The following is a 20,000-nucleotide window of genomic DNA, read 5'->3' on the forward strand; positions in this document are numbered from 1 at the left end:
ACGATGTCATGCTGACTCAGCAGCTGAAACTTTGACCTGAACAAGACAAAATGAGTTCATAGTTATAACCTGATGTATATATTGTCAACCGAATACTGCGGGTTACAATACATCCTGAGGTGTGAATGTTCTGATTCTAGCAGACCTGACCTGCGGTAGAAAGTGGCCAGGCCTTCATGCTGCTTGTCTTTGATCCTAAAGACACCATCCAGACCGAAGGCATCCAGAGCCGGAGTCAGACTGTCCGAAAACACGCCTACAGAGTCCGGAGGACACGGAGACAGTCAGAGAGCGGCCGTGCACCTCCTCCACATTTAAGCAACTCGGGTGATTTCCCGCCATAGTTACCCTTGTCGACCTCCTGCAGACAGACGATGTCGGCGTTGTATCCGGCCAGCTCCTTCTTGATCAGGTTCTGCCTGTAGTCCAGCTGCAGGGCGTAGGGCGCGCAGTACGGGTAGAGCACCGTCTTGGAGAGCTCCGTCTGAGCGTAGACGTCGGCCAGGATGTTGTAGGTCACCACCCTCACCGCCGGCCACTCCGCCTCTCTGACGGTGTAGGCGTGGCGGTTGTCGAAGGTGCAGACGCCCGGCCCGGCCTCTACGGCCCCCGCGGAGACCAGCTCCTTGGCCGGGCCGCTGCGTCCTCCGTCTTTAGGCGTGCAGCGCAGCTTGAGGCGGAAGCCGATGTCCCGGTTGGACGGGACGTGGACCCTCCCGCGTCCCACCTCGGTCCAGCTGCCGTCCTCATGTGGAAGTTCTCCGGCAGCTTCAAGACTGTGACAAGACAGAGAAAAATGACTTTTTTTTGTCTTTTTGTATACAAAGCTTTGATTGAGGTTTTGAAACAATAACAGAGAGACAGACAGAGAGACAGAGAGAGAGACAGAGAGAGAGAGGGAGAGAGAGACAGAGAGAGAGACAGAGAGAGAGAGAGAGAGAGAGAGAGAGAGAGACAGAGAGAGAGACAGAGAGAGAGAGAGAGAGAGAGAGAGAGAGAGAGAGACAGACAGACAGAGAGAGAGAGAGAGACAGACATATGTGTGTGTGTGTGTGTGTGTGTGATCTGGACAATCTTTCGTGGTTGGTGTCCCATCTTTTGTTTCCATATAAACACGCCGCTGTATGTTTTTCCGGTGTAATAACGTACCTCGCGTTTGGGGCGTTTTCTTTATACCACGTGAACTCGCAGTCCTGGAGGTTCCCAAACTCGACCTCCAGGTGGGGGCAGACGGGGAACCCGGCCAGCAGGGCCACCGGGAGCTCCGCGGTGACGAACGTGGGAGCGTTCCTCCGGATCGAGTATTTAACGTCTCCCACGTGCAGCACGGATCCGTCCCGCCACGCCTCCGAGTTCAGCACCGTGTCGGACACCTCTTCGCCCTCGTGGAACAGCTTCACCACGGTGGTGGGCTCCGGCTGCGGCCCCTTGGTGTTGTTCCTCTTCTTCTTCGACTTCTTCCCTTGGCCCTTGACGAGGCCGTTGGAGATCCGGACCAGGACCTTGCCCAGCGGCTCGTCCTGGTCCCGCAGCATGTTCTTGTGGCTGCCGTCGTCCAGGCGGAAGGAGATGGTGAGTTTGGGCTCCCCGGGGAGACACCTCACCGCGGCGGTGTGGTCCATCTCCATCCTGCCGAGGAGGCTGGTCAGAGTCCTCGGTGAGGAGGCGAGAAGGAGGCGGCGAGGGAGCAGTGCGAGGGCAGCCGAGAGGTGGTTCAACATGAAGTCCGCGGCGGCAGGAAGAGGACACTAAATGCAAAACACCCAACACTAGCGATACTCGTTAAACTATGTCGGTACCTTTAACGGTCAGTCGCGTGGTCCCTATTTATGTGTCACCTTTCTGACGTCACCTGGTGGTGGAACTACGCTACAGTTAGCTACGCTAATTAGCCAACATGCTAACCCGGAGAAAAAAAACAACAAAAGTAGAGAACTTAATTTAAAATGAATAAAGCTCTGCTTTAAATAACGTGTAGTTTATTATATTCACACAAGTTGGTATCTGTAAATACTCCCATCAAGTCAGTGCGACGCTTCTTCTTCTTCTATGAAACATCTTCTTCTTCTTTGGTGTTCACGGGCGGTTGACCAGTTTAGAGGCGCATTACCGCCACCTACTGGAGTGGGGAGCAGTAGCTTGACGTCTATGAAACATTACTGCCACCCACAGGACATAATGGAAATTACATCAGTCGGTTGTTTTACATGGATCATTTTAACACATATTAATCATACTTTACTTTAATGCTTTATATCTCTACTATATAAGTAGTCATGCTTTATTTTCCTGTGCATGTGACGAATAAACTTGTAATCTTAAGATTCTTAAATAAATACGCTTATGCATGAATGCAGACTATATATATATATATATAAATAAAAAAAGAACAGATTCCCATCACTGCATGTTACAAACTGACCTCTTTCTTTTGTGTTCCCCACTGTAAGAGATTCTGTCTCATACCTCTTTGTCAGAGTGGGTTCACAAAGTCGCCACAAGATCGAAATAAAACAAAACAAGCAATTTTTATTCATATTGTTGTTATAAAAACAAATGCAGAAATTCACTAATAGGACCATTTAAAAAAAAAAAAAAGAAAAAAAAAAAATTCTATATATATTTAAAAAATTCTACTCCTGAGCTTGAAGTGCACCATCCCACCAGAAGTTTGTCGGCATCACATCAGCTGAGTCTCTCTGTGAAGTCTCTCATCGTCCCCCTCTGTCTACTCTACAGTATATTCTTCTCGGCGTCGTCGTTCTCCAGACAGCAGCGTTCCAGCCGTTCGGGGCTTTGGGGGAAGTAGACGTCGGCCTTGCGCTCGTCGTCGTGCTCGATGTGTTTCAGGTGGACCACCATGTGCAGGGCGTAGGCCAGGACCAGCAGCAGGATGAGGGAAGTGATGAGGCCCATCAGGATGGCCGGCGTCATGAAGGTGGCGCAGACGCTCGCGGGAGAAAATGTCCCGGCGGTGACGTTGAACGCCTGGATCTGACGAGGGGACAGGGGGACAGGGGGACAATTGTGAGGATAGCTAAGATTGCTCAACGCTCCGTTCTGTTCAGCCTCTTAACTGGGTCAGGTATAGTGTTTAGTGAACAGACGGGTACCTGGAAGTTGGTGAAGGTGACGCTCCAGCGGCGGGCCGGGTCGGTGCTGGGCAGCAGCAGGGCGCTGTAGCGCTGCAGGCTGCTGACGTGGAGGCAGTGGTAGGAGGAGGAGGCCGGGGCGTACACGTCGCTGGCGTTGAACACGGCCTCCTCGGAGGCGTTGTAGAGCAGAGAGACGCTGTCCACCGAGAACCACCACTGACCCGAAGACTCGTAGAAAGTGTTGGACAGCTGCAGTCTGAGGACAGAGGAGCGACGGGAAGTACGGTCAACAGATTCTGTCCGGTGGGTAACAACAAGAAGAAGAAGTGAGATCTGTCTGACTGCGTGATTCAGACATGTTGTCAGACTGACCTGATGGACAGTCCTCTCAAATCCTCCACATCTCCAAACCTCATGATCAGCCTGGTGAAGACAGACAGACAGACGTGAGAAAACCATTAAGATCAGATAAAAGGCAAAATCATGAATGTCTTCTGTTGCTTTTTAAAGGTTTGTGTCGATCAGACAGACGGGTAGACAGTCGGGTCACTCAGACGGACGGGTGGACATACGTGGCTTTGTCCTGGTGGCAGACGGACTGGCTGGTGTCCACCGGTTTCTGAGGAGAAAAGGCTCTCTCCGTCAGGTCCAGCTGCTTCTGCTTCTCATAGCGGAGAGACAGCTTCCTGGCCTGGAACAGGACGCACGGCTCCCCGTCGGACAACACCTGGTGGACGGGGGACAAGGGTATTACTGGACAACACCTGGTGGACGGGGGACAAGGGTATTACTGGACAACACCTGGTGGACGGGGGACAAGGGTATTGTCTGTGTGCCGCGAGAGATGTTTTAATATTTTCTCAGCAGTCAGTGTCTCTACGGTGTTTAGCCGGTAAGTCGTCTGAAGACAACGCCACCTTGAGGGGAGGGAAGGGAACTGCAGCTCCTGGCGTCTGAAGTATCCTCCTCCGTGACCCATCAGGAGACTGAAGAGAAGGCTTGAAGGACAGAGAGAGAGAAAATACGTGTTCATCATGGTTTCCTACAGCTCTTCTGTGTGTTTTTCTTTTTTTTTTTGTGAAGCACATTTTACTCCACATAGATGTTGACGACTGACAGCTGACTGACGGAGAGCTCTTGATTCCAATCGCATGTTATTTGCATGGTGAAGGTGAAGAAGAGTTTACCTGCAGTTGTCTGGACGGTTGGTCTGCAGACACGGAGCGCTCCTCCGTCCACATCCCTCCATCACGGTGAGCCACCTCTTCATCTGGAGACACAAGGAGGTGAGTGAGTGACAGTGGACAGGTGGAGGACTATCAAGACACAATGAAATATCAATGTAGTGTGTTTATAGATGTATTGATATTGATAGATATATGATACTCACCGTGGTCTGGAGAGGCAGCAGCACTGTGAACAAAAGTGTCAGGAGGATCAATAAATCAATAAATACATGTTGATCATTTATTTGACCTTCACAGCTTCCTGTTTTAATTGATGTGATTCTCTTTCATTGGTCAGCATTTCTTCATGTTTCTACTCGGGTCACATATTTAATAAATTATCATATCTGACACTAAATGTCTGTCAGATGGTGTGTTTGTTTAAATATGAATGTATAAATATCTTCTTATCTTTTTATTTCTCACTTTTTTTCATTACTTCTTCTAATTAAGTGTCGAGCTTTGTTTTCATTAATCATTTTTTTATATTCTAGATTTTATTTATTGGCTTTTCAGTTGTAAAGAAATGCGGTCGATATTAGTAATTCTTTGAGGATTCAATTCTGACTCATTATCATTTGACAGTTCTCCAATGTGACAAGAAATATGGCTAAATCCAAATATGTTGATATGTTATCGTGGGAAAACATGAACAACATTGACATGTTAAAAGAAGTCTAACTCAGACTACAGATTCTTCTTTAAATAAACATAAATACACTTTAATGACTGTTAGACTAGGATAAAGTGTCTAATACCAGAAAAGAAACCAAAACAAAAAGAAACGTCCAATAACAGATGAAAAAGATTAGTGACATCATGACAATAAGTTAAATCCCCCTGATAAATGATGAAGTTCAGAAACAGAGGGAGGACGATCACCAGATGAACCTCCGACTACCCACAATGCATCTTGTTAGTCTAGTGACCCCGTCGTCTACCTGCTGGATTAGAGTTTTAAGAGACCAGACAGAGCGATCGGTCTGGAACAGAGATGTTCTGTGGCTGGGAGAGAGGACCCACTCTGACCCAGATTACAGAGACACTAACAGTAGAAGAGTAGTAGAGAAAGAACGGACTGAGATGTAACGTTTGAATCGGTTTAACACCAAAACTATATATATATATATATATATATATATATATATCTATCCCTGTTAGCACTGTTAGAACTGTTAGCACTGTTAGCACCGTCAGTTGCCAGCAATGGCTGTCACTATATACGACGATATGTATTGACGGTAACCGTGATATTTAAAAATGAAATATTGATATCATGTTGATAATACACACGTGATGATATTGTGTAAATCACCTGAGCACCTCTTAAATCCTCTTATTTTTATATATATATATATATATATATATATATTTATATATATATATATATATATTTATATATATATATATATATTTATATATTTATATATATTTATATATTTATATATATATATATTTATATATATATATATATTTATATATATATATTTATATATATATATATATATATATATATATTTATGGTTACAGACTCTCTCTCTCTCTCCACCTCCCTACACTCATATCTTGAGTGTAATTAATTTACCAATAGAACAGAAACAATATTAAACTTAATTGAAATTAAAAAATATATAAATAATCAAAGATAAAGATGAATTTGAGTGACATTGTTATCATGAATTCCACCCCCACCGCCATGTTGAGAGCCATGTGGAGGCAATCCTTCACTCTGTTTTCATAGATACGCTCTGATTTTATTAATTTAGCACCTTTGTGAGACGCCTAAAACGTGTCTCACATTTGTCTCAGCACTGAACGTGTTTTAAATGAGCTTTGTTTAGAACAAGAGGCACAGAGGAGACAAATCCTCCCCGACTCACTTACAGCCAAAAAAAAGGTTTAGCTCCTCTTGTTTAGTCGGAGCCGGACTGTGGATTGTGGGATTGCACTGATTACATCATCATACAATCACACACACACACACACACACACACACACACACACACACACACACACACAAAGGATGCGGTGGCTCTCAGCCAAAAGCAGATTTTGCAGCTTCTCCCTCCTTTTACAATCAGCAGCTGCCCACTATAATAAATGACAATCTACAAACAGCTGCCTCTCTACACATGCAGCAGACACACACACACACACACACACACACACACACACACACACACACACACACAGAGAGAGAGACAGTTCTGTTCCCCTTAAACAACGCGGACATTGAATGATTCTGCAGAATCCTGCATTGGACCCCTTTTTCAGGTCCAATGCAGGCTTTTTGTGCAATACTCGCTTTCTGCTACGACGACACGCTTTGAGAGAAAGATCACGGCTCTGGCAAATAAACGGTTGTGTCATGCTTAGAAGGTATAAGTAAAACATTTCCACGGTTGATAAAAATGGGAGTTCAGGTTTGCAACAGAACACGCAAACACCTGCATGAAAGCCACACGTGCTGCATGCTGGGATACTGGGTTGTTTGCATTTTGATTGAGTCCAATATTCATTTCAGGACAAGCCCACAGAGAATTCTCACCAACTCTGCAGACGCACAGAGGTTGGTGTTATTTTTCCTTTTTTTTTTTTAGTCACATTTACGGTTTATTTCTCAAATCAGCGTCGTCGGACAAACCGTCTGTCCTCTGACTGCTCGGCACCAAACAGCAGACAGACAAAGTTAGAGATTAGCTGGTGAACATGGTGGAGCATTCAGCAGTTCAGGATGCTTATGTGTATGTCAGCAGTTGGTGTAGATACCAGAAAAAAAAAGCAGAGCTAATAAGAGAGAGAACATTTGGATTCATCGGATACAGAAACACTCCAGCAGGATGGTCATCCAGTGTGAAATAACTGTTTACTAGATGATCATATGTCCGACGTTGGGGTTTTTCAGATTGTTCTTTTGTCCCCAAATGACCAAAAAAAACAAACAATAAAAAGCACAATACAAACCCAATCAATGAAACTAGGTCCTGGTGGGGCTCACAGTCACAACGCATCAGTAATCTTTGAGCCGACTGTGTCAAGTGTCAAAGATTAGAGCGTCGCGAGAGGTCAAAACTAACGAGCGCCAAGGTAAAACAGGATCTCTCGTCTCCGCTTTGGCGTCGCTCCACTTACCCGTCTGCAGCTCGCCGGTCGAGGCAGGTGGATGGCTTCAGATGGAGGAGAAGGAGGGAGAGGAAGAAGAGGAGGATGCAGCAGTGTTTCCATGGTGAAGCCATCGCGGTGGTGACCAGAGCGGGATGCCAGCACACACACACTCTCTCTCTCTCTCTCTCTCTTTCTCTCCTCCGTCTCTCCCCCTAGTAATCTACTTTAATCAGCCCACTGGCTTTAAACCCCCCCCTGACAGACGGAGGAATCAGCCAATCAGGACAGAGCACAGGCATGAAGGGGGTTGAGAGAGCCCCGCCCCCCCCCTGGTTTCCCCACATTTTCTCATTTTCACTTCAGCTCAAAATACTATTTAATTTCAGCAGATTATAGATTACCACAGTGACGAGTGTGCAGACAGAACAATGTATTGAAGATACACTTGAGAGGTGAAGTTGCCTTGAATCTGCAATTTTTTTCAGACATGGAATACAATCATGGGTGGCTTCTCAATAATTTAACAATGTGTTGTATTATTCTACTACCTCTTTTATAAAGTAGGATGCTGCACAAGCAAAGAATACAACAAATATTAAGTTGTGTTATTTAGTTTATATAATTAATTATAATTATATTTAGCATAATTTTGCAGTACTTGTACATTATTTGAGCAGTCCAATTCCATTTTATGTTGTTTTTTTTAAACTTCTATTTCACTACATCTCAAAGTAAATGTTGTATGTTTTACTCCACTACATCTATATCAACCCAGCACTATATATATGAGGTCATTGAAATTAGCTCCACCTTAAACATATTGCAGGTAAAAAAAAAAAAAAAAAAAGTCTTAAATAATGTTAAACAGCTGAAACGTTTGGACGTCATCGGATTCACGGTGAGGTAACAAAAGTATTCAAATTATTTGTTCTGTTTGAAAAATAAAAGCATACAATGTATCGTCATCGTTTTACCAATGGATGCATACCTTCACCTTCGAGTCATCATTTTAATCAGGCATCTTCTGTAGCCACTCCCAGCCGGGGTCCTCAGACTAGACATTTTGCCGCGGTGCATCTTGGGTCCTTCCTTTCGATCCCAGGCTCGCTTCTGCAATCATGGGTACGGCCTTAACTTCACCCTAAATATTCAATTATTCTGTTCACTGCTGACATTTTTCACGTCTGTGTCGTGTATGAATATCTTATAAACTGTTTTCGATGCGTTTGTGGCGGAAAAAAACTCCAACGATGACTTAAAAACGGGCCGTTTTTACGGTTCTCTCTCCCCGCAACGTGGAGCGGCCATAACACATCTGAGCTGCGTGTTAGCATGGTTAGCGTAGCATAGCATACGTCCCTTTTACGCCATAACTTGTTGTTAGTAATAATTACAGCATGTAGCTAAACGGCTGAGTAACATTATAACTTAATGTCCTATGTGGTCATGTATGAAGCCTCAGACTGAGTGTGTGTAATCTAGATTAGCATCATGCTAACGCGCTCGCAGCTAATGACCAAAAGCTGTTTAACTTGTCTCTCTACGGTTGTCACAATTGTGGCAGGTTTTAGGGGAAATACCGCTTTTGTGTCATTTTTAATTTTCATACTTGCTCAATATTAATGAACGGTAAAGACAAATGTATTATACCGCAGTGGCTGTAACCTTAACTGTAGATGGTTCCACCCAAAGTACTACATTTGGCATTGTTCAACCTATTTGTAGGCTTCTGCCTCCAATTGGTTCGTAGTTGGTGTGAATTCGTGCTTAATATAGACCTGATTGTTTTCTGAAAGACGCCGTCCGCTGACACGATGCCGTATATGTTGTAACATTTAAAGAAAATCACATTTTCAAGCGTTTCTTATTGTGTCAGAGTATTTGGAGTGACCACCGTGAGAGACTTGGTTCTTATGGGAAGGAAATGTTTGAAATTACAGCTCACCGGTTTGAAGGTTCATGACCGTTCAGGTGTGGAAACAGACTTCCTGGAGCTTCAGAGGATACCTAGTGACATCCTAGGTCTTAAGAATTTGAATACAATTTTAGTTTGAGATATTTAAGCGACCATTTTTCTCATTTACATGTGTATGAAGGCAGTTGACAATAACCTGGTTCCTGATGTACCTGTTAAGTGGTTGCTGTATCACCCAATCACTAGATGTGACGAGAAGTAGTTCACAGCGTAGTGGTGGTGATGCTCTCCTAACAGCGTTGACCCTCATATTTAAGATAACGTGTGTGACCGGCAGAAGAAGAATGCTTTGTTGAATTCAACATGGATCCGATTCCTCTGAGGCTGCGTTGTCTCTAACATCGTTTGTCTCTGTCTCTCAGGAAAGTGTCGTGGTCTGCGCACAGCCAGGAAGCTCCGTAATCACCGTCGTGAGCAGAAATGGCACGATAAACAGTACAAGAAGGCCCATCTGGGCACGGCCCTGAAGGCCAACCCCTTCGGAGGAGCCTCCCACGCCAAGGGCATCGTTCTTGAGAAAGTGTGAGTACCAAGAGACCCGCTGACCATAGAGACGGCTGATAGCAGAACACTGTTCATGGCTAAGCTCACAGCTAAGCTAGTCGTTTCAGATTTTTTTTGCCAAGTCTTTTGCTAGTCTTTTAAGGTAATTTTCACTGTTTTCATGTTAAGTTTAAGTTTGTCATTTGTTAAGTTGTTTCTTTCCCCCCCGTCTGCAGTGGTGTTGAGGCTAAGCAGCCCAACTCTGCCATCAGGAAGTGTGTGAGAGTTCAGCTCATCAAGAACGGCAAGAAGATCACCGCCTTCGTCCCCAACGACGGTTGCCTCAACTTCATCGAGGTAAATAACGGCCAAACAACAACACAACAATTGTACACCAGGTTCAGCTAATTTAATCTGTTCCGTTTTTCCCAAGTCTACATGTAGATGCATGTGTGTGTTATTGTACTGACCTCTCCTCCTCCTCCTCCTCCTCCTGCAGGAGAACGATGAGGTTCTGGTGGCAGGATTCGGACGTAAAGGTCACGCCGTCGGTGACATTCCCGGCGTTCGCTTTAAGGTGGTCAAAGTGGCCAACGTGTCTCTGCTGGCTCTGTACAAAGGCAAGAAGGAGAGACCAAGGTCATAAACAGTTGAGACGGAAAATAAAATAAACACATTTTCAATTACAGCCTGGTTGTTTCCTGTTGTCATTCAGCTGTTGGTCACTCACAATTGTTACTTTTAGAAGACTTGAAAAGCATGAAATGAGTCCACATGCTTACAGACTGTAAGTTGGTGCAATATTTAATTCACAAGCTCCCATTCATGTGACTCATTACATCATTAGGAAGACTGTTAAATAATCAATCAAGACAAGGTGAGCTTTGTGGAACAGTGCAGACGGGACGAGCTGGAGATCAAACCACCGGCCCTGTGATCAGGACCATGTGGCCTTCGCTGTATTATACTTTAACGATTAATATATAATGAACTACTTTGATTATAAATCCGCTTTTTCTAAAGCAAAAATGCCAAATGTCTCTGGCTCCACCTCTGATAACAGTAGTCCTGATCTGTCCTGAGTCACTGAATATCTGCTAATCAGTTCCCATCATGAACGTCTCTGGAGGTAAATATAGTAACCGGTATCAGATCATTCCCCCCCCCCCCCCCCCCCCGGCTGGAGTGCTGCAACCAAACAGCTGAAACATGGAGGTCTAGAGCTCCAGAGCCTCCAGAGTCTCTCCCTGCTGAGTTTGCGCCACTTGAACGGCACTATTCCAACACGAGGAATTTGATGTGGAGCATAAATCCCATGTATTTGCAAGGCAGGCAGCGCTCCGCTATTAAAACACTGTGAATTCATTGACATGCAGACATGAAGCTCTGGTTTCAGTCACGGGTCAGATCCCTCTCCCTCTCCTCCTCCTCCTCCTCCCGTCAACAACATCAACAGATCCTCTGTTAATCTGCGGGGACTCAAACAGCCGAGTAGAGGAAACCAAAAGGACTCCTCAACCCGAACCACAAGGTAAAGAAACCGAGACGTCTGTCGCCTACAGAGGACCGACGAGGTGACAGGACGACACCGTTAATATCAGTCACCGACTCTAAGGGATGACGGCAGCACTAACGTTTAATGATCCGCTAAATGAAAAATAACAGCTGGGAGCTTCTTGAATAATGTGCTGTGATTCACTAGAATATGCTGACGGTGCTCCACCAGGTTGGTTATATAGTGCAGCTCTTCTTCAATAGGATATACAGAATACATGTGTATGTATATACAGATGAGGATGAAGTGGGCAGAATGTGAATGCACAAAAATCAGGAAAAGGGTTTTCATAATGCCGACTGTCAGCGTCCCGCGTCAGTGTTCATCACGTAGGGTTCATAACGTTCTGCAGAAGGATCGGAGTTGAACCAACAACCGACCTTTGCTGAGGTGCGTCTTTTTGAACGGGGCCTTGAAGTCGTCTCCGTCATGGAGTTTGTGCGACTTGGGCAGCGGGAGGACGAAGACGAGGACGAAGACGAGGACGCGGCGACTCAGTACACGATCGAACAAAGTCTTCTAGAGAGCAGCAAGCAGACGAGGACTCAGGAGCCAAGGTCACCAATACTCTTCTGCTCAGTGTTGTAATTAGTTACTTTTTCCAGTTACTTCTTGAACCAGGATTATTCCCAGCAGGTGAAGCTTGTGTCTGATTTAACTTCTTCTTCTTCTTCCGCTCACAGCTCCGGGCCGGACTGCGCACACAGCGGCCCGATCTTCACGGCGATAAGACAAGGTGAGGACATGCAGGCGGTGTATCCGGGTATCCAGTATGAATGCTTTTGTGGTGGTTTACTATAAAAGAATACAAAGTAAACTGTCAGGTATACATCGTTTAAGATAGCCGAACATTTTCATGATACATTTTCAGTGCAGCGCACAAAAAGCAGAACGTTTACATGTTATATACTGTTTTTATTGTTTCGCGATGGCTCTATTTTTGCATGTATTTGACGGACATTTTTTCTTCTTTTTTTTATAACAAAAAAAAATGTGTTGATTTCAAAAAGTAACTAATGTGATTCCAGTTGGACTTTAATATCTAGTTTATTCTTTTTCTTAGTGTTTTTATTTTAAAGGGAATGAACATTTCTGACCTCCTAATAACAGAGGGACAGAGGGGACAGAGGGGACAGAGGTTTGACTGTGCCGACCCTTCGTCCCTCCAGGTAACGAGACGCTCTTAAAGGATCTCATCGCCCGACGGAGAGACGAGTTCTCGCAGACGGACAGCCGGGGTTGGACTCCTCTGCATGAAGCAGCAGCTCAGAGCAACCAAACCGTCCTGGAGCTCACGTTCAAAGGTTTGCATCCGCTGCACAATGACCGAAACAGACAAAATCGATGAAGCTTTATCGGGTCACACAGTGGAGCGTCGTGTCCTCCAGGTTCAGGCTCAGACTCCGTGGAGAGTCGCACGCTTCGCGGTCAGACTCCTCTCCTCCTGGCGGTAGAAGGAGGTCTGATGGAAAACGCCTCCTTCCTCCTTCAACACGGAGCCCAGCCGGACAGTCAGGACCAGGACCAGGACTCAGCGCTGCTAGTGGGTAGGCTGGCCAACGCTGCACTGCTTCCCTCAGTGTGGACTGAACTCTAACAGTCCTGAGCAGCATTGTTATCAAAAATCTAAATTTTAATTATTAACATAGTTAAAAAGGAAAAGCAGCAAATCGTCACATTTGTGAAGCTGGAACCATGAAATGTTCTGAAATAAAAAATTAGTATTATTAAAATAGTTGCCATTTAAGTGTATATATATATATACTTAAATGGCAACTATCTAAAACACAACATTTTGCATCTTTTCCTCGTCATCACGTTTGACTCCTTCCCTTCCGCAGCGATCCGTTCGGACCGCTCTGACCTGGTGAAGCTGCTGCTCCGGCGGGGCTCCTCGGTGAACCAGGCGGGCCTCCACGGCCGCCGTCCCCTCCACGAGGCCTCCCGGCTGGGTAAGACGGCGCTGGCGACGCTGCTGCTGGAGGCCGGAGCGCAGACGGACCCTCGCAGCGACTACGGCCTCACGCCGCTGGCGCTGGCCGCTCAGGCCGGACACCTGGAGGTGGTGGAGACGCTGCTGAGGAGAGGTGAGACAGCGGGGGAACGAGAGTCCTCAAAAGGGGTCAACATCTGACGAAACTCAATTCCCTCTTGCTGTCCGTCCTGCAGGGGCGGACGTCCTGTCCCAGGCGCAGGACGAGGCCTCCGTCTTGTACGAGGCGTCTTCGTCGGGAGATCCAGAAGTCATCGGTCTGCTGCTGGAATACGGCGCCGACGCCAACGTGGCCAAACAGACGGGACACATGCCGATCCACCGCGTCGCTCACCAGGGACACCTAGAGTAAATGTTAAATATGACATCTTATTTCATCGGCCATTTGCTGCATTTTATTCTGTAAAGGGGTTGTAAACGACATCGTCAGATGGAGGTGTGTGTGTGTGTGTGTGTGTGTGTGTGTGTGTGTGTGTCTGTGTGTGTCTCTCAGTGCTCTAAAGCTGCTGATTCCAGTCACTTCTAAGGCAGAAGTCTACGAAACCGGGATGAGTCCTCTACACTCTGCTGCTGATGGAGGACATCCACACTGCATCACGGTGTGTGTGTGTGTGTGTGTGTGTGTGTGTGTGTGTGGAAAGTAACTCAGTACATTTCTCAACTACTGTACTTTAGTACAAGTTTTAGGTACTTGTACGTTACTTGAGCATTTTCATATTCAGAGCATCAAAAATTATAATACAGTAAAATAATATACATTATTCTAGTATAAGACATTCTGCATTAAGAGTACTTTTACTTTAAAGTACTCTTAATGCGAGGATACTTTTGTACTTTTACTGAATTTGTCTGTTAAACACACAACAGTTTAACAGCAACACTGAATGTCCCTCCTCCCCCATCTCCCATCAGGCCTTGCTGGACGCAGGTTACGACCCAAACTACATGCTCAATCCCTGGACTCGGCGCAGCTATGACGACGAGAGGAAGTCGGCGCTCTTCTTCGCGGTCTTAAACAACGACGTGCCGTCAGCCAAACTGCTGCTGGAGGCCGGGGCCATGGCCAACCAAGACCCCATCAAGTGTCTGCAGGTACCTGTGTGTGTGTGTGTGTGTGTGTGTGTGTGTGTGTGTGTGTGTGTGTGTTATATATACCAAACATTGAAAACCTCAAACTTAATATTCAAAGAAGTTGTTCAACAGTTTGGGAAACTTTCTTTTTGAGAGTAAGTTGAGAAGATTGATCTCATGTTTGTGTTTGAAGTTCAGAGCTGAAGTCAGGATGTGGTTAGCTTAGCTTAGCATAAAGACTGGAAGCAGGGGGAAACTGTTAGCCTAGCTCTGTCTACAGTGAAAATATACCTGCCAGCACCCATGAAGCTCACTAATTGTTTTTCGTTTGTAACAGTTTTACGGGGAGTTATTTGCTGGAACTATTTTCTGACCAACAACAGTTGTTGCAGTGATCGTGTTCAGCTTTCTGAAGTGTTGTTGTCACAGTCAGGTTGCCAGGTTTGGCATCATTGAGCCTGTCAGGGAGGTCCTCAACCAAAGAACTTCTCAGTTGACTAACCCTCACACCTGATTGGTTCACTCATCGACACTTGGCGGATGGATACGCTGTTGTTGGTCAATGAATGGCAATGTAGGCCGGCCCGTCGGCCCATCACCTCCCTGTGCGGAATCCCCCCGTTGCTGATCCAGTGACTGTGTCTTTAAGATTTCACTGCGCCTGGGCAACTACGAGTTGATCAACCTGTTGCTGAGGTTCGGAGCCAACGTCAACTATTACAGCAGAATAAACACAACGCACTTCCCGTCAGCGCTGCAGTACGCTCTCAAAGACGAGGTAAACCGTTGCTCTGATTATCGTTATTATTAAAAAAAACATTTTATAAAAACAGTTTTACAACCCTTAATTATGTTGTTTCTGTCGGTACAGTTTTCTTTTCGTTGCGGTTTTTGAGTTGAATCTGTGTGTGTGTGTGTGTGTGTGTGTGCGTGTGTTAGGTGGTCCTCAGGATGCTCTGTAGCTATGGTTATGATGTGGAGCGTTGCTTCGACTGTCCCTACGGCAACGGCTCCCACGTCCCCGAAGACTACGAGGGATGGAGCGACTCTGTGATCAAAGACACCATGGTGACATGAAGTCCATCAGTAGAGCTCAGCGCTAAACTAACTCAAAGCAAAACTAGGAGCCGAAAAAAGTTGCCTTGCTAAAAAAAAAAAAAAAAAAATACTCTTAAACCACCATCTCCCAATTTTCCTAATTGTCCTAAAAATGGTCAGATGTTGTGGTTATAATACGTTGAATCATTCAGGTGTGTGATGAAGCTCATTCAGACCGACCTACATGTGAAACCTCTTCTGTTGACCTTTCCGCTGACCTGCAGTTCTGCGAGGTGATCACCCTCTACTGGCTCAAGGACCTCTCCGGTCAGGTGGTCCGCGTCATGTTGGACTACCTGGATCACGTGCCCCTGTGCTCCAAGCTGAAGGCGGCTGTGATGGAGCAGCAGCAGTGGCCCGACATCTGCAGGCTGCAAGGTTGCCATTTGAATCAAACTTTATTAAACCCCTGCAAACAAACAAAAAACACATCCGGTGGTCTCCGCTAATGTTTCCTCCTCCTCCTCCTCCTCCTCCTCCTCCAGAGAACGCCCGCTGTCTGCAGCATCTCTGTCGTCTGCGGATCCGTCGATGTCTCGGCCGTCTCCGTCTGCGGTCGCCCGTCTTCATGAGCTTCCTGCCGCTGCCGGTGCGGCTGAAGGACTACGTCTTGTACCGGGAGTACGACCTGTACGGCCGGCAGAGCAGCACGCCGGGGGGGGATGCAGGACGACTGAAATAAGAGAAAATAGTTCAATACGAACATGTGATGTAATTTAAAAATCATTTACTTTATTGTCTTTTTCTATTAAAAACCAATGTGTTTCCCTTCCTGAAAGACAGCGAGTGATCTTAGTGTCTGTATATTTTGATGAAACATTTGAAGGTAAAATAGAGACTTGGAGGATAAAATCCACTGTGAACCAAGAATTAAAAGTCTTATTTCCATAAAAGGGTAGAAAAACAACAATAAAAGAAGAATGTCAACAACAACAAACATTGTCTCACGTTTGTTTCTGATATCTTTTGGTCAGATTGAATTATTATTTGTGCTTTATTGTCACATTTGTGAACACAAATGTGCGTTAAGTTGCGTTCTGTTTACTTCATCACAATGTGATTCTACTGAAAGGAAATAAATGATTCTTTATTATGCTGCTGCTTGTTGTCTTTACTACAAACCTGCACATCCCAGAGATTTGAACCTGATTTAGAGTAAATATTGTTCTATCATCAGGAGAGCTCCACTACCAGCTGTTGATAGTCCTGGTCCCCAGAGGATGTTCCTCTAGCGCCACCATCAGGACAGCGTCACCACCTTGTAGACAAGAAACATCCAGATAGTTAAAAACAAGAAAATAACGTCAGAAGTGTTTTGTTCAGACAATAAGTTCAAGAATATTGTGATTAGTGAATTGATAAAAATTCATAAAATTACAATTGTGTGCTTTAATTCAAATATATATTATTATATCCATACATGTAATTAGATTTGTCTCAATACTTTTGAGATTAATCTCCAAATAATCCCAAAAATTATAATAATTTGAAATATAAAAAAAGGGTCTATAAAGCTCAGTTCTCGTTGTGTTAAAGATACAAATATAATATATCATAAAGTATGAGGGCTATCAATGAACACTAGTACAGTAGAGTAAGTAGTAGGGTATTTGTGTTAAAGATACACAAATTTACTTTATAATTATTATTATATAAAATGAGCCATGATTGAATGTGTCCCTGCCTCCTGGACAGTACTGCTTTAATTCAATTTCAATGAAGATCAATAGTAAGTTTACCCAGTTGTTTTTGAGACGAAATAAACAGCTTTAAAGATTAAATGTAAGAGTAAATAACTCGGGGTGAATATCTTGTACTTTTGACACACAGACCTGACGGCGACTCTCTGCTGCGAGTCTCTCCACAACAACAGATGGACAGCTGTGTGGACTCCACACCGCAGGAGGTCACAGAGTCCACGTTCAACAAGCACACGACCGGGTTCGACCCGTCCTCCTGCTGGGTTCGACCCCTCGATGTGAAGCTGGTAAACATGCAGACTTCTACTGGAGTTTATAGACGGGCGGCTCCGAGTCCCATAGTGGCCAAACGGTGTAACAACAAGTTACGGGTCCGAGGCCCAAAAAAAGACTTTTCCCCATAGACTTACATTGGGAAACAGACAGAGGAAATAGTCCGTTTGTTCTGTGGGCCCCATGGATGCGAAAGATTGCTGGAAGATCTGGGAAATTGTGTCTGAATTTTGAACACGGTGGAGCATAAGCAGCTAAAAGTGCTGAATACGAAATGTAGTGCACATCTATTGCCTCCACACGGCTCTCAACATGGACGGCTGAACTCAGCGGCTCTTTAGCTAACGGCGCTAACAAGCAACAGAGCTGAACGGTGTTTAACTTAAGGGGAATATGAGCCAAAGTAGAGCGGTGGCATTTAGCTAGCCAGTGGGATACAACAGAGAGACTCATTACTCCACCATATTGAAAATAGTTAATGAATGCTCCTAAGTAGCAGCTAAAGATAAGGATGTTCCCCTCAGGAGTGGGTGGAGACCAAAAACGGAGCTAAAAGAGAGCGACCATCGGACTTACATTGATCAGGTGGACACAAACAGGACTCCAAATGAATGATCACGTCGCTCTGTAGCTGCTGGATGTATAAATAGTGAGGTTACTACGGTATCCTTCAGGTAAGCCACTGTTAGGTTTGTCCCCTCTGGGCTACTGTAGCAACATGGCGGACCTCCTGAAACCCGCTCGAGATGTACATATAAACGTCTCATTATGACGTAACGAAAACACAATTCTTAGTTTCAGGTGATTTATACCTTATAATATACTTATAACTACTTATATTATACAGTTATGAATATTACATTACATTCCTACCAATAAATCCTCCTAAATCTAAAACTTCTTTCTTTAAAAGGTGATTTGTCATTATGACGTAATGAAAACAATTCCTCAGGTGATTATACCTTTATAACATACTTATAACCTTATATACAGTATAAGAATTATACACTAATGGAAACATAGTTATATTATATTCCATTTCTGCCAATAAATCCTCCTAAAACTAAAGCACTTGTTTCTTTAAAAGGTGATTATGTGTCAATGATGTATTAACGAGTTTCTTCTGCTCTCAAGTGGCCAAAATAAACAAAACGTGGAAGTTTAAGGTCCTGATTTAGTGACCGGATCTCCTAAATTGACTGAATAATGTGACTCTATGTGTCTCTGAAGCAGCTGCTGCTAATATTCTGTTTTATATGATAATCAAAGCTATTGATGAGAACTGATAAGAGTCTCATTTGACCTGCAGGCTGCTTCTTCTTCTTCTTCTTCTTCTTCTTCTTCTTCTTCTTCTTCTTCTTCTTCTTCTTCTTCTTCTTCTTCTTCTCCTGCAGCAGGATTCACCTGTCAGGGCCGAGCTGGACGCGTCTGTCTGGGTAAGAAATGACAACAAGAGCCCAAAAGCTTCTGGAAAGATTTAATCTCACGTACTTTCACCGTTCTAACAAACAGTCAGGGTGATGTCAGACGCAGAAAACGCTGCTAAAACAACTCCGATCGATCATTGAGGCTAATGTCCATGATGAGGTATCATGATCTCGAGAGGACGCGTGGGACCGCCGCCACGCCTTGGACTGTGTGACGACTGTAACAAGAATGTTTATGACGCTGTGGTGGAAGCTGACCCAAAACAGGAGGACATTGATGTGCATGCAGCTCTTTACCGACTCCTTAGAGGTGTGAAGTGAAACAAACCAGAGACTAAAGATGGCGTCTACCTGCTCTAACACACACACACACACACACACACACACACGTTCCAATAGAGCTCCCCACCAGAGCAACGACTCCACAGCAGGCAGAAGGAGCGTTGGGCCCGCTGAGCTCACTGAAGTCTGGATTCACTGCAACGGTTTTCTTCATGAAAACGTCTTTGTCTATCGATGCCCAATCAGCATTTAACTGAAGACAGGTCGGCAGCAAACAGACTTGAGTTAGCTCAAATAATACTGTGTAACTCTCCTGACATCTCACACACAGTGTCTCAAAATATCTTTACATTTTATACATTTGGGTGAAGGGGGGGGGGGGGGGGGGGGGGGTATAAGACAAAACATTTACCCACACACACACATGGGTAAAAGGTACAATAAAAAAATAAATTATCACCTCGATAAACCAAAAAAATAAAATATTCATATTTGCTCTTCTCCTAGTCCAGCTCCTGTGGTGGACTTTCCCGTTGCTGTCCAGCAGGGGGCGGTGCTGCGTCACAGCCGGCCTCTGGAGCTTTGTTGAAGAGGCATAAATGGACGACTGCGATTGGCCAACGCTCGTCTCGTCAGGACCAATCAGACGAGACGAGCGGGGGACGTCTTCAAAAATGAATTGTGGCCAATCGGGGCTGACGGTTACGGGACTTGAAC

The 20,000-nt window shown here is 45.0% G+C and overlaps 5 protein-coding genes across 7 annotated transcripts in view; 2 read left to right on the forward strand and 3 right to left on the reverse strand.

Moving 5' to 3' along the window:
* The window catches only part of pde12 (phosphodiesterase 12), a 5,404-nt gene extending 3,082 nt beyond the window's left edge, over nucleotides 1-2,322 (reverse strand). Inside the window, exons 1-4 of the mRNA XM_068722071.1 lie at nucleotides 1,150-2,322; nucleotides 349-776; nucleotides 151-256; nucleotides 1-36 (exon numbers count right to left, since the gene is read on the reverse strand). The exon at nucleotides 1-36 is cut by the window's left edge and continues 109 nt beyond it. Of these exons, the coding sequence (XP_068578172.1) occupies nucleotides 1-36; nucleotides 151-256; nucleotides 349-776; nucleotides 1,150-1,721 (1,142 nt within the window). The 5' untranslated portion in view covers nucleotides 1,722-2,322. The remainder of the gene's footprint in view (nucleotides 37-150; nucleotides 257-348; nucleotides 777-1,149) is intronic.
* Nucleotides 2,323-2,453: 131 nt separating this feature from the next.
* Nucleotides 2,454-8,483, reverse strand: atp6ap1la (ATPase H+ transporting accessory protein 1 like a). Of its 2 annotated transcripts, none has more exons than XM_068722073.1 (8): nucleotides 8,415-8,483; nucleotides 4,486-4,508; nucleotides 4,283-4,365; nucleotides 4,013-4,093; nucleotides 3,668-3,822; nucleotides 3,468-3,518; nucleotides 3,114-3,351; nucleotides 2,454-2,994 (listed from the first exon to the last, which is right to left on the reverse strand). In XM_068722073.1, the coding sequence occupies exons 3-8, from the start codon at nucleotides 4,334-4,336 to the stop codon at nucleotides 2,734-2,736; spliced, it is 840 nt and encodes a 279-aa protein (XP_068578174.1). In that variant the 5' UTR covers nucleotides 4,337-4,365; nucleotides 4,486-4,508; nucleotides 8,415-8,483; the 3' UTR covers nucleotides 2,454-2,733. The 2 variants fall into 2 exon arrangements, with proteins under 2 accessions (XP_068578174.1, XP_068578173.1); XM_068722072.1 differs by lacking the exon at nucleotides 8,415-8,483 and adding an exon at nucleotides 7,454-7,622.
* rps23 (ribosomal protein S23) lies at nucleotides 8,467-10,572 on the forward strand. Its single transcript, XM_068722074.1, has 4 exons — nucleotides 8,467-8,548; nucleotides 9,764-9,923; nucleotides 10,121-10,241; nucleotides 10,384-10,572. Exons 1-4 carry the CDS (start codon nucleotides 8,545-8,547, stop codon nucleotides 10,528-10,530), a joined length of 432 nt encoding a protein of 143 aa, XP_068578175.1. The 5' UTR covers nucleotides 8,467-8,544; the 3' UTR covers nucleotides 10,531-10,572.
* A 799-nt stretch (nucleotides 10,573-11,371) lies between these two features.
* asb14a (ankyrin repeat and SOCS box containing 14a) lies at nucleotides 11,372-16,494 on the forward strand. Its single transcript, XM_068722200.1, has 13 exons — nucleotides 11,372-11,415; nucleotides 11,792-11,996; nucleotides 12,123-12,175; nucleotides 12,609-12,743; nucleotides 12,828-12,986; nucleotides 13,281-13,526; nucleotides 13,609-13,780; nucleotides 13,926-14,031; nucleotides 14,345-14,524; nucleotides 15,153-15,281; nucleotides 15,443-15,571; nucleotides 15,826-15,979; nucleotides 16,087-16,494. The coding sequence occupies exons 2-13, from the start codon at nucleotides 11,869-11,871 to the stop codon at nucleotides 16,281-16,283; spliced, it is 1,788 nt and encodes a 595-aa protein (XP_068578301.1). The 5' UTR covers nucleotides 11,372-11,415; nucleotides 11,792-11,868; the 3' UTR covers nucleotides 16,284-16,494.
* Nucleotides 16,495-19,037: 2,543 nt separating this feature from the next.
* Nucleotides 19,038-20,000, reverse strand: part of ip6k1 (inositol hexakisphosphate kinase 1) — an 11,063-nt gene continuing 10,100 nt past the window's right edge. For both annotated transcript variants that reach the window (XM_068722144.1, XM_068722143.1), the window contains exon 8: nucleotides 19,038-20,000. This exon is cut by the window's right edge and continues 2,874 nt beyond it. The gene's annotated coding sequence lies outside the window, so the exon portion shown is untranslated.

Source organism: Cebidichthys violaceus, unplaced genomic scaffold (assembly GCF_023349555.1).
Source record: "Cebidichthys violaceus isolate CVI_PGR_0920_01 unplaced genomic scaffold, fCebVio1.0.p SCAF_29, whole genome shotgun sequence".
Taxonomy (NCBI): domain Eukaryota; kingdom Metazoa; phylum Chordata; class Actinopteri; order Perciformes; family Stichaeidae; genus Cebidichthys; species Cebidichthys violaceus.

Bases quoted from the DNA above. Each gene is read 5' to 3' on its own strand.
- atp6ap1la (XM_068722072.1), bottom strand. From the start codon at position 7,557: ATGGCTTCACCATGGAAACACTGCTGCATCCTCCTCTTCTTCCTCTCC. The intron at 3,352-3,467 runs GTCAGTCTGACA...CTCTGTCCTCAG, and splicing joins TTGAGAGGACTGTCCATCAG to ACTGCAGCTGTCCAACACTT. The intron at 2,995-3,113 runs GTACCCGTCTGT...TCCCCTCGTCAG, and splicing joins TCACCTTCACCAACTTCCAG to ATCCAGGCGTTCAACGTCAC.
- rps23 (XM_068722074.1), top strand. The intron at 9,924-10,120 runs GTGAGTACCAAG...CCCCGTCTGCAG, and splicing joins GGCATCGTTCTTGAGAAAGT to TGGTGTTGAGGCTAAGCAGC. The intron at 10,242-10,383 runs GTAAATAACGGC...CTCCTCCTGCAG, and splicing joins GTTGCCTCAACTTCATCGAG to GAGAACGATGAGGTTCTGGT.
- asb14a (XM_068722200.1), top strand. From the start codon at position 11,869: ATGGAGTTTGTGCGACTTGGGCAGCGGGAGGACGAAGACGAGGACGAA. The intron at 11,997-12,122 runs GTCACCAATACT...TTCCGCTCACAG, and splicing joins ACGAGGACTCAGGAGCCAAG to CTCCGGGCCGGACTGCGCAC. The intron at 12,744-12,827 runs GTTTGCATCCGC...CGTGTCCTCCAG, and splicing joins CCTGGAGCTCACGTTCAAAG to GTTCAGGCTCAGACTCCGTG.